This window comes from Stylophora pistillata, chromosome 9 (genome assembly GCF_964205215.1).
Source record: "Stylophora pistillata chromosome 9, jaStyPist1.2, whole genome shotgun sequence".
Lineage (NCBI taxonomy): Eukaryota > Metazoa > Cnidaria > Anthozoa > Scleractinia > Pocilloporidae > Stylophora > Stylophora pistillata.
Window position 1 is genome coordinate 5,147,701 of NC_142527.1, and position 10,088 is coordinate 5,157,788.

At 37.4% G+C, this 10,088-nt stretch overlaps 3 protein-coding genes across 3 annotated transcripts; 2 read left to right on the top strand and 1 right to left on the bottom strand.

The window, feature by feature from the left end:
- Positions 1–1,568: 1,568 nt before the first annotated feature.
- On the top strand, positions 1,569–2,700 carry LOC111338462 (arylamine N-acetyltransferase, pineal gland isozyme NAT-3-like). Its single transcript, XM_022944970.2, has one exon. It carries the CDS (start codon positions 1,583–1,585, stop codon positions 2,501–2,503), a length of 921 nt encoding a protein of 306 aa, XP_022800705.2. The 5' UTR covers positions 1,569–1,582; the 3' UTR covers positions 2,504–2,700.
- A 347-nt stretch (positions 2,701–3,047) lies between these two features.
- Positions 3,048–4,821, top strand: LOC111338461 (arylamine N-acetyltransferase, pineal gland isozyme NAT-10-like). The gene has a single exon (XM_022944969.2). The coding sequence runs from the start codon at positions 3,048–3,050 to the stop codon at positions 4,047–4,049; it is 1,002 nt and encodes a 333-aa protein (XP_022800704.2). The 3' UTR covers positions 4,050–4,821.
- Positions 4,822–5,378: 557 nt separating this feature from the next.
- Positions 5,379–9,842, bottom strand: LOC111338449 (DNA damage-regulated autophagy modulator protein 1). The gene is made up of 2 exons (XM_022944953.2): positions 9,327–9,842; positions 5,379–6,987 (listed from the first exon to the last, which is right to left on the bottom strand). The coding sequence occupies exons 1-2, from the start codon at positions 9,669–9,671 to the stop codon at positions 6,517–6,519; spliced, it is 816 nt and encodes a 271-aa protein (XP_022800688.2). The 5' UTR covers positions 9,672–9,842; the 3' UTR covers positions 5,379–6,516.
- Between the last annotated feature and the right edge of the window lie 246 nt (positions 9,843–10,088).

A 10,088-nucleotide genomic window follows, 5' to 3' on the forward strand; every position in this document is an offset into this window, starting at 1 on the left:
AAGACATGTTGCAGAGGAAGAAGATAGTCAGTAAACTTTGCGTCTGTGAGGGGAATCTCATTTGCTAAAATTGGCCCTACGCTACAGAAATGGTGATTTAACCCATTACTGATTTCATCGGGGGTAGTGTAAAATGGTATCGCCAATTTTCAGGCTATGGATTCTGGTGGGTTGCGGTATTTTACCGAAAATGGTATTAATCCCTTTCCAAGTGTTCTTAATGTTAGCCCGGTTGTTTTTGAAAAACGAATTATAGTATGAGACTTTTGCCTTTTTATAGCGATATTGACCTTATTTCCCAAAGCCTTGAAGCGCAATGACAGTTTTTCTTAAGGGACTTCGTAACACAACGCACACTCTCAGGATTGGTGAAAAATCGATTTTACATTTGCCTGTAAGCCCATCGAAAACTAATGCACCTTCCCATCTTGTCAAATAGCGCCACACGGGGCGAATTCCTAGATTTTAATTTGTTTAAGGCCTTTGGTTTGGAGGGAACGAAAAGGACACTTCGAACGCCAAAACCATTGACAAAAACTTTATTTTTCCAACATTATCAAAATTTTCTTCTTAAAAGCAGTTTAACTTCCTGGTTGCTCCATTTCAAACCTTTTTTTCGCTAAGCGGTTAAAGGGAAAGAACTTCTAAAACTCTCGAATAGAATTCTCCAAACTGCTCGTCGAGAAGGAAAAGTTGGAATGTTTTTACTTCAAGAAAATTGTAGCGACAAACGAACTGGATTTTTATTCAGACATTTACTGAAAATCTTTACATAGGAACAAAACCCACTTGGAGACGGAATGTGCCGTCAAGATTTATGGCAATTCAGTTTGCTGTCCGCGATTTTAGCTTTCATTTGATAGTTTTTGCCAAGTTTAGCATTTTAAGCAATTTCTGCAAGTTTTAACGGGGACTCCATGTGAGCTTTAATTTAAACTGAGGCAAATTTGGGCAGAGGAATTATATCCATTGAGTCGGGTGTCAGGATAAATCGAACTCCATCGAGAACAATCTAATGGTTCGATATCTAAATTCGCTCAAACAAAAACCAGTTTTGTATATAAGCTAGAGCTTCAATGCTCTGACAAACCTAGACAAACAATTGAGCCCATTATTTGTATCGTCCTTTTAATTTAATTAGTGCGTTATTCAATTAATTTCACTGCTTCTGCTCTTCGTAAAGCGTTTGTATCTTCAGAATAACTGGTACATTAACAAATGGGAAGCCCGGGTAAGGGAAGGGCTTCTGAAAAAAGTAAATTACTTACCGAACTTTTTGAAAGGAAGTGTTGGTTTAAGTGGTGCATGAATGAACCTTGCAAAAAGGTTTTTGTAAGCGCTCCTGAAGACCTCCAGATGTTATTGGATAACTTACGATAACAAACAAGAAGTTAAAACTCAGCAATGACAAAAAATTGACGCTTCGGTACAATCTTAAGAGCAAAATTTTCACTTCCGTTTGAGTTAAGAAAGTCCGCTGCGAATCGAGACTGCCTGTCCCGTTTGAGTGAAAGCGTGAAATATCATGATTGACAAGCGCAAGAAGTCACGCATTTTGGTCACGCAACACTTCCTTGTAACAATGGCGGATGAGTTTCAAGCTTTGACCGTAAACGAAGTAGAGGAATATTTAGCTCGAATTCACTACACAGGCCCAATAGAACCAACTTTTGACGTTCTTAAAGAACTGGAACAGTGTCATATGTTATCAGTACCCTTTGAGAACTTAAGTGTGTTTGGAAAGGAGGAAATAGTCCTCTCTAAAGAATGGTTGTTCGACAAAATCGTTCGAAGACATCGTGGCGGGTACTGCTTTGAGCTGAACTTGAGTTTTTCGTTGCTTCTTGATTATTTTGGGTACAGCTACGACAGGAAATCTGCTGCAGTCTATAGCAGAAAATCGGGGATTATCGCACCACCGATTGATCACCTGATAAACGTCATAAACATTGGCGATTCACTGTGGTTGTGTGATGTCGGTTTTGGAGATTCGTTTCTAACTCCTCTCCCCATCGACTGTTCAGGAGATCCGCAGGAACAACAGAGTGGGGCTTATCGTATTCGAAAAGACGGCGATCAGTATTTCTACGAAGAGAAAGTGAAAACTATTGTTGACGAGTTTGGTCGCGAAGGAAAAGCAAAGGAGAAATTTACCAGTGAAGCTGAATGGGGAATCAGGTATAGGTTTGACCTGACTCCTAGGAAAATACGAGACTTCCATGAAAGGCTTATTTTCCACCAAACAGACCCAAAGTCTCCGTTTACTCACGATCGCATATGTACCATGGCAAAATCCTGGGGAAGGTTAACCCTAACAGGGAACAAACTGACAACTTCCACCTATCTGGGAGACAACAAGGTCAAGAAAGAGACAAAGGAACTCAGCAGAGAAGAAGAAATAGTAAATGAACTTGAATTAAAGTTTGGAATTAGAAAAGAATCTTGTTTGTATCCTAAAGGATCTATGTATTACGGATTAGATCTGAAGGGAAAAGTGTCTTAAGTCGAAATCATTTCAGGGCTTTCCGTTACGTAATGGTATGCGATAAACATTTTATTCTCTCAGGCCTCCCCTTCAGTAGTGCATCGCTGAACGTTTCATTTGAAATAGAATCGCACTGACGGTCACGGATTGTCTTTTTGAAGGTTTTTCTCAGAGGAATAACGATTCAAATAAAGGTTGATAAAAGGTGCTGTCAAGAGGCCAGAAGTAGTTCGTTGGTAGTAGTTTGGTAATTTACGCAATATCACGCTAAACACTATGTCGAAAGTTCAATTCGAAACAAAAGATTGGATTCTTTTTCTTCTGAAGCAATCAGGTCGAACGGGCGATGTTACTCTCTGATGCATGTTACAAACGGGTCGTTTAAACTTGAAACCCTAAACTTAGATGCACTTAAGATCCTACACAGCTTCAAAATTCGCACTAATTCTAAATGTTTCTCTCGTCGATGCTGCAAAAATAAGCGTATTGATCTAAGAAAACAGATTCTTGACTGCAGAAACAGAGCTATAAATACTTTAGCTCTTGTGATTGGTGAAATACAATGATTTTGTTTTCAAATATATTTGCATTCTCAATGGTGTTCACGGTTAACTGTCAAAGACAAAACATTTCAGCTGTCATTTCTTACAATAGTTCCAATTCTGCTTGCATGCCATCCAAAATGGAGAAAGAGCGACTCACCGCGAGCGAAGTAAAAGAATATCTCGCCCGTATCAATTACAAAGGCCCTGTAAAATCAACTTTTGAAGCGTTAACTGAATTGCAACGATGCCATATGCTATCCGTGCCTTTTGAAAACCTGAGCGTTTTTGGAAAAGAGGAAATAATTATTTCCAAAGAATGGTTGTTCGACAAAGTTGTTCGTGGAGAACGTGGTGGTTTGTGCTATGAACTGAACAGTTTGTACTCGCTCCTTCTCGATCATTTTGGTTTCAGTCACACTCTCCTTGCAGGTGCAGTGTTCGACAGCCACGGGGGAAATCGTAAAGGAATGCCTTTTGATCATATGATTTTAATGGTCGCTATAGAAGACAATCTGTGGCTGACTGATGTTGGATTTGGAGACTCCTATTTAACCCCTCTATGTTTCACTATGTTGGAGCCTCAAGAACGAAAAAGTGGAATTTATCGCATCCGTAAAGAAGGTGAAGAGTATCTATACGAGGTACTGAAGCCTAAGGTAGTTACAGAAGAGCCTAGCCGTGAAGACAAGAGCAGAAGTGACGTCGAAGAGTGGGTTTCAAGGTGTAAGTTTGATCTGACTCCAAGGAGCAAAAAAGATTTCAAAGACATGCTTGACTACCATCAAACGAACCAGGAGTCGCCATTTACACACGGACGCATTTGCACCATGGCAACCTCTTGTGGAAGGGTAACTCTTGTAGAGAATAAACTAATAACTTCAACCTATCTCGGAGACAACAAAGTTCGGAAAGACATGAAGGATCTCGGCGGAGAGGAGGAAGTAGTAAAAAAACTTGAAGAGAACTTTGGGATAAATAAAGAATCTTGTTTATACCCTGAAGGATCTGTATTCCATTGATTAGACAAAGATAAGGGGCAAAGAAAAAAGGTACATATCTTTTGGTCAATGAAACAAATCACTTAATACATGCTTATTGGCCAGATTTGAACTAGCCAGGTAAATAAACAAATGAAACACATGATAAAGTTTGTTGAAAGTAAATCTAATGGATGTAACTATGTACTTCCACTTTATTTTATTTCCACAAATAGACATTTAGACTGAAGCGTTTCCAGTATGAGAAGACAATTTGTGCCTTAACTAGAGACTGATAATAATGCTGATCTTCCTTAGGGAAGTGCTTGGTTCTTACTGTCCATAATTACCAGTCATAACCTCTTCCTGAAAAAATATAAATTTGCAACCTAAAATAATTAACTACTAATACTCCATTTATGAAGTTAGTTATCTATCATCTCAGTTACTATTTAACCTTGGCAGTATTTACTTAGTATATGACAAAGTTACATGCAAGTTGATATAATATACACTGTGTTGACAGAGGGGGACATTGGGCTTTGGCAAGGACTTAATTAATTCCATAAGCTATAATAAGGAATCTTCCTCTTCCATGATAAGAAATAGGAGTGAGGAATTCTTGATTAATCTTATCTTAAATTGTAGTTCATAGTTTTATATTTTTATATTTGTATTATTACTATTAATTATTATTTAACTTAGATAGATAGTAGATATGCAGGTCCACATCAGGACTTCAGTCTTGCGTATTCTGTAACCTGCATCATAACTATGCCTGCGTTACCAAATAAATAAACTATGTATGTATGTATGTATGGGTGTTGTAGTGTTGACTCCCTTTTTAATGTGGTATTAGGAAGAAGAACAACTCACATTGCTGTGATCTGAAACTTAACTGCAGTGTACAATGTTTGTAATTTTAAATTGACAGTGTTTAAACTTTTGAAAGCCTAGATTTTGAAAACCTGTGGTTAATTGTTGAAAAAAGTTGAACAAAGTAATAATCATTAACCTCAGGCCATGGTCATTAAAATTTTACTTGACCCGTGGACCTCTACCACACATGCTATCAGCCAGCCAAATACCAGCGTGTGGTACAGATGAGTGAAAAAAGACCAGGTAAATCCTGAGACCTTTTTTACATCCTGGTGTTGGTGCATTGATAATATTCCTTGGGGTGATGCGGTGTTTGTTCTATTTTGTTTGCAGTGTCGCAGTATTCAGAAACCCCCACGTCCCCCTCTTGACAAAACAAACAAGATTTGTCTCCAAAAAAACCGTTTGTTCATTTACATCCAATAAAATCACTTACTATGTTTGACAGCAAATAGTGTCTTTAAAATAAGTTCCTCAGAATGAAATTCAAGGTTTTGGTCTTGATTGATCTCTATATTTATTTCAAATTCCATACCGTTAAGGTTTTAATATAAATTCTCATTTAAGTTGGTCTTGCACACAATTTACATAATTTGGGTCATAACTCAAACAACATCCCAGTTTTTTCTCATCACTTTCTGTTTGATATTGTAGTCAGGTTAATATTATACATAGAGGCTACTTTTTGGTTTCTCTTTGGGGAGTAGAACATGAAAATCTTGCAGTGCAGTGATGTAAATTTCATATGATAAGATTGGTCACTTGCCTTTCAAATTGTAATAAAAGGTTTCCTGATCATAACTCTACAGAAGATTTGTGCAACTAGCACTCGATGATTACCATTACCATTTTTTATCCTGATGGACTTCAATTAGCTTGAAAAGAGAAATTCTCTCTTTCCTCTGTAGTCAAATGCCTCTAGCCACAACCTTTTTCATGATATTAGCAATGACCAGAAGGAAATATTCTACTTCCCATGTATCAAACTGCAAAGTTTGTTCAACTAGTTCAAAAACTAACATACTTAAATGTACTTTGCAAATCCAAGAAATGTAGACTAAATCTTCTTCAGTAGGTGATACCTCTAACTGTAACTGATTTGGAGGTTACCTACTTTATGTTATGAACAATTTTTTTTCTGTTCCTATTTTTGGCCTAGGCAAGATGTGCACAGGCCATAAATCCAAGCAATCCATAAATCCATCTCCAACACTTGTTTTTCTTCATTTCAGGTACTAAGTAACTTTCATAACCCAGAAGTGATTAACATGTAACTTCTCCCCATAATATCCATACATGAACCAGCAAACAGGTAATGAGAATATGCAAACTTATCAGGTAGGATTTCTTATCTTGATATAAGACCTGGTCCTCGCAACTTAGTTCCAAGGAAATGTGTAGCAGCTAGAGGGGAGAATTAATAGACCACTTTCATAAATGGCTGCCGTATAAATATTCTTTTGTTTAAATTTAAATTAGCCCTTCTGGCCTTGCTTTGGATAATGTATTCTTTTGAATTTTGTACTGGAGAAGGAGGCCTGTAGGGCTAATTTAAATTTAAACAAAAGAATATTAATCCAGCAGCCATTTATGAAAGTGGTCTGTGCTTAGTTCTTGGGAGCTAAAAGGGCTAAACATACAGAGAGGCATTAATACTGTCATCTGAACCCATTCCAGTTGCTAGAGGCACAGGTTGTTGTGTTCGTCTTGACACTACAATCTTCATCTTAATGAACCTGAACTCTCCGAAGTACGTGAACAAGTAGCTCAACAGAGTTAATGCCGTAAGCCATTCAGAAACATCTCCAATGACATGATAAACATAGTGCTTTTCTGTCGGGTTCCAGCGAAGTCTGGGTTCATCGCTGGCCAGGTGGTAACGTACTCCATTGACACTGGCATATGAGGTAGCTGTTGCACATGTGGCAAAGAAGATTGTTGCAGCAAAAGCAATGGCCACTCGTAAGATGAAGAGACTGCGTGTTATCACACCGCAAAGACTCATCTTATAGGAAATAAAAGATTGAACCCAGCAATAGAGAATACCTCCCACAAAAATGAGAAGTGCACCAATAATGTGGATAAATGAGACAACATCCTCCTAGTGTTTGAAAAGAAAAGAAAACATTCTTGTCTTTGAAGTGGCCACAATATTAATTTAGCAGTTTCTTGTTTTGACATAGTTTTAGTATGCTTTTGCAAAGGTTACATTCAATGTCATTGACCCCTTGAATAACTCCCTGAGGCAATTTAACGTGTAACTTCTCTCCCAAATATCCCTTAAATATCCAACAAACAGGTAATGAGAATACTCAAACTTATCAGGTTTAAGCTGTAAGCTTGATCTAACACCAAATTCTCATAACATACATACATACATACATACATACATACATAGGTTAATTGACCACTCCCCATAGGGGCTTTTCTGGGTCAACACCCACCCATCCCACCCAGGGGAGGGCATCCACCACACAGTAATCTCGTGCATGGGAAATTAACCTCTCCTACCCCTAACCCTGCAGAAGATGGGGCCTACGGTTTATTCGTCCTTATCCGAGAAGACTAGAATATCTATCCATTTCTTGATTATAGAAAGGTAGCAAATTCTCCTCACTTATTTTAAGACCGTGAGTATTGGTCCAGCTGGGGCTCGAACCCTTGAGGGTTGAAGTACCGTAACTGTAATTTGTACTGTAAATGACATAATGATAATAATAATAATAATAATGATAATAATAACAATAATAATGATAATAATAACTAATAATATTAAAATTATATAACTCCATAAAAAGGTACATGTAAGGTGCAAGGTCGCCACAAGTTATAAGCAGTAAGATTTAAGTACCTAATTTTTTTTTTTCCATTAAAAAGTCTAATTTTGGTGCAGAGGCTAAATACTATTATTTTTTTTTGCAATTTGAGCCTGACATTGCTCTTAACATGTTCTTAACGTTGCGTGGTAATTTGAACATGACCACACTAAGTTTGACTACAAACTGAGCTGTTCTTCTGTGTATAATGTGCAATAACGACATTGACAAAAAATTCTTAAAAATGTCCCGAAGTATTGAGTTGAATGTCTTGTAAGACAGTTTTACAATTCTTTCACCTCTGTGATAATTGAGCCATTCTTGGGGGACTTTCAGCCTGGGTATGTTCTTAGTATGTTCTTAAAATTCTAAATTAATCTCAGCCTGTACAATCTTACAGAAAAAAGGTTCTTATAAAATAAATAGTTACGTATGATGCACGATCCTTGCAGTAGAGAGCGCTATTCATATATTCATCGTATCTGAATTATCATCATGGGTTTATTACGAATCAACTTAACGGCCTGCTCCCAGTTGGTTTGTTAGCTCAATTGGTGGAGCGCTGCACTAGTATCGCAGAGGTCGGTGGTTCGAATCCAGTACGGGCCTGATGTTTTTTTTCAGGTCTGATTTTCGCTATTGCATAAATAGTGCTCTCTACTGTGAGGATCGTGCATCATACGTATCTATGACCGCAGTTCAAAATATATGAACTTCATATATTCATCGTATCCAAAAGAAATAGTGTCGTGCAGTAGTGTTGTAATGTGAGCCTGCTTAATGTAAATATCATTGTATTCATTATTGGGCAGCTTATTTGTAAAGATTTCCGTACAGCCCAACAAAAACAAAGCCATAATCCCAAAGGTTTCCCTCTGCTTTCTTTTATCCAAGAATTGTATGCATAATGAAGTATGGGATTCTAGAGGAAATCTTGCCGCTTATTTCAATCATTTTCCCAATGTAATAAGTTTGGTTTTGTGCATTTAGTATAAGAGTGGCGTTTTAAATGTTACTTTACATATTAACTGTTAAAGTATAAATATGTAAATGTGTCCGTGGAATTTTGTAAAAACGTAAAAACAAAAGATTTCGTTAGAATTAGTTACTAATATATATCGAAAATAACAATAAACAATCATAGTATCGTAATTAAGGTTAGCATTACAGGTATTGTTAGTATTTTAAGTTATGTTAGTGTTATAAACATATCAAAATATAAGTAACACCGGAATTGTTTAAAATGCTAGTTTTGTATATATTGATGATTTTAAAAAAAAAATAACAACAAAAGAAACAGCAAGACTCGCTTGCCAGCTAAGACTAGAGAGAGTCGCAAAGAACAGTAGCGAAGGAACAAACGCACTTCCTCTCCTTTACGATGACTAATCTTACTCATGCAGCTTGTAGTGTTTAAGATAAAGCTTCCACGAAGGCATGGCCAAAAGTGAGGATTCACTCGTATGTTTCGGTTCAGTTTAATACTTCCGTCAAATTCGAAATTCCTTTGTCGCGGAATCTGGTTAGATGTACCGTTGTGATTTTAGAAAAATAATATTCATACACCTAATTAATGTAAGCTTTATGATTGTGCTGACGCATCCATTGATCTGCTAATTATTACCTGAAAATTGGCCACTATACTTCCGCCCAGACTTGAAGCTACACCAAGCACTACAGCCAATTTGTTGAGCCTAATAACAAGCGCCCTGTCTCTTTCGTTCCAATCAGCATCGTGTCTCAACTGAAGATACCGCACAAACGTTGTCACGAGCGCAAGAAGGGCACAAAAATTGAACAGCAGTCCGAAAACGTTGCTTTCCGGCCGGCGATCCGCAGTGTCACTGATAGTGGGAAACCATGAAGTGTCGTTGCGTATTCGAGAAATAACATAGGTAATCAGGAAGGTTACAACTGAAAGTACAGCTAGCAGAAAAGGAAAAGCTCCAAGACCACAGCGGATACACATCGTTTCTAACTCCAAATCCTCGAGAAGTAAATGAATTGATAAACTGAAAAATACCCAATAGAGTTTTTATAGCTCACATGCCCCTCAGATGTCTTCTCATTTTCTAAAGTTATGGCCCTGAATATACTAAACTTAGGAATGAAATCATGGTTACGAACCCAGTATCGAAAGTAATTTGAGAAGTTGATAAATTTCCCTTGTAGCAATTTGACAAATCGCTCTTTACAGAGGGAGGGGGTGGGTAAAAGTTGAGAGACACCTCAGCGTGTTCACATCCTACCCCTGCCATCATAGAATGATTAAGAACGTTTCAAGTGATTGCTAAAAAAATATGAAAAGAAAACGAAATAAAAAATCAGGGACGTGATTAAATACTTTTAACAAATGTACTTCCCATTGCATTGACGTCAAAATGCC

Bases quoted from the DNA above. Each gene is read 5' to 3' on its own strand.
- LOC111338462 (XM_022944970.2), top strand. From the start codon at position 1,583: ATGGCGGATGAGTTTCAAGCTTTGACCGTAAACGAAGTAGAGGAATAT.
- LOC111338449 (XM_022944953.2), bottom strand. From the start codon at position 9,671: ATGTGTATCCGCTGTGGTCTTGGAGCTTTTCCTTTTCTGCTAGCTGTA. The intron at 6,988-9,326 runs GTAATAATTAGC...TTCAAACACTAG, and splicing joins GTATAGTGGCCAATTTTCAG to GAGGATGTTGTCTCATTTAT.
- LOC111338461 (XM_022944969.2), top strand. From the start codon at position 3,048: ATGATTTTGTTTTCAAATATATTTGCATTCTCAATGGTGTTCACGGTT.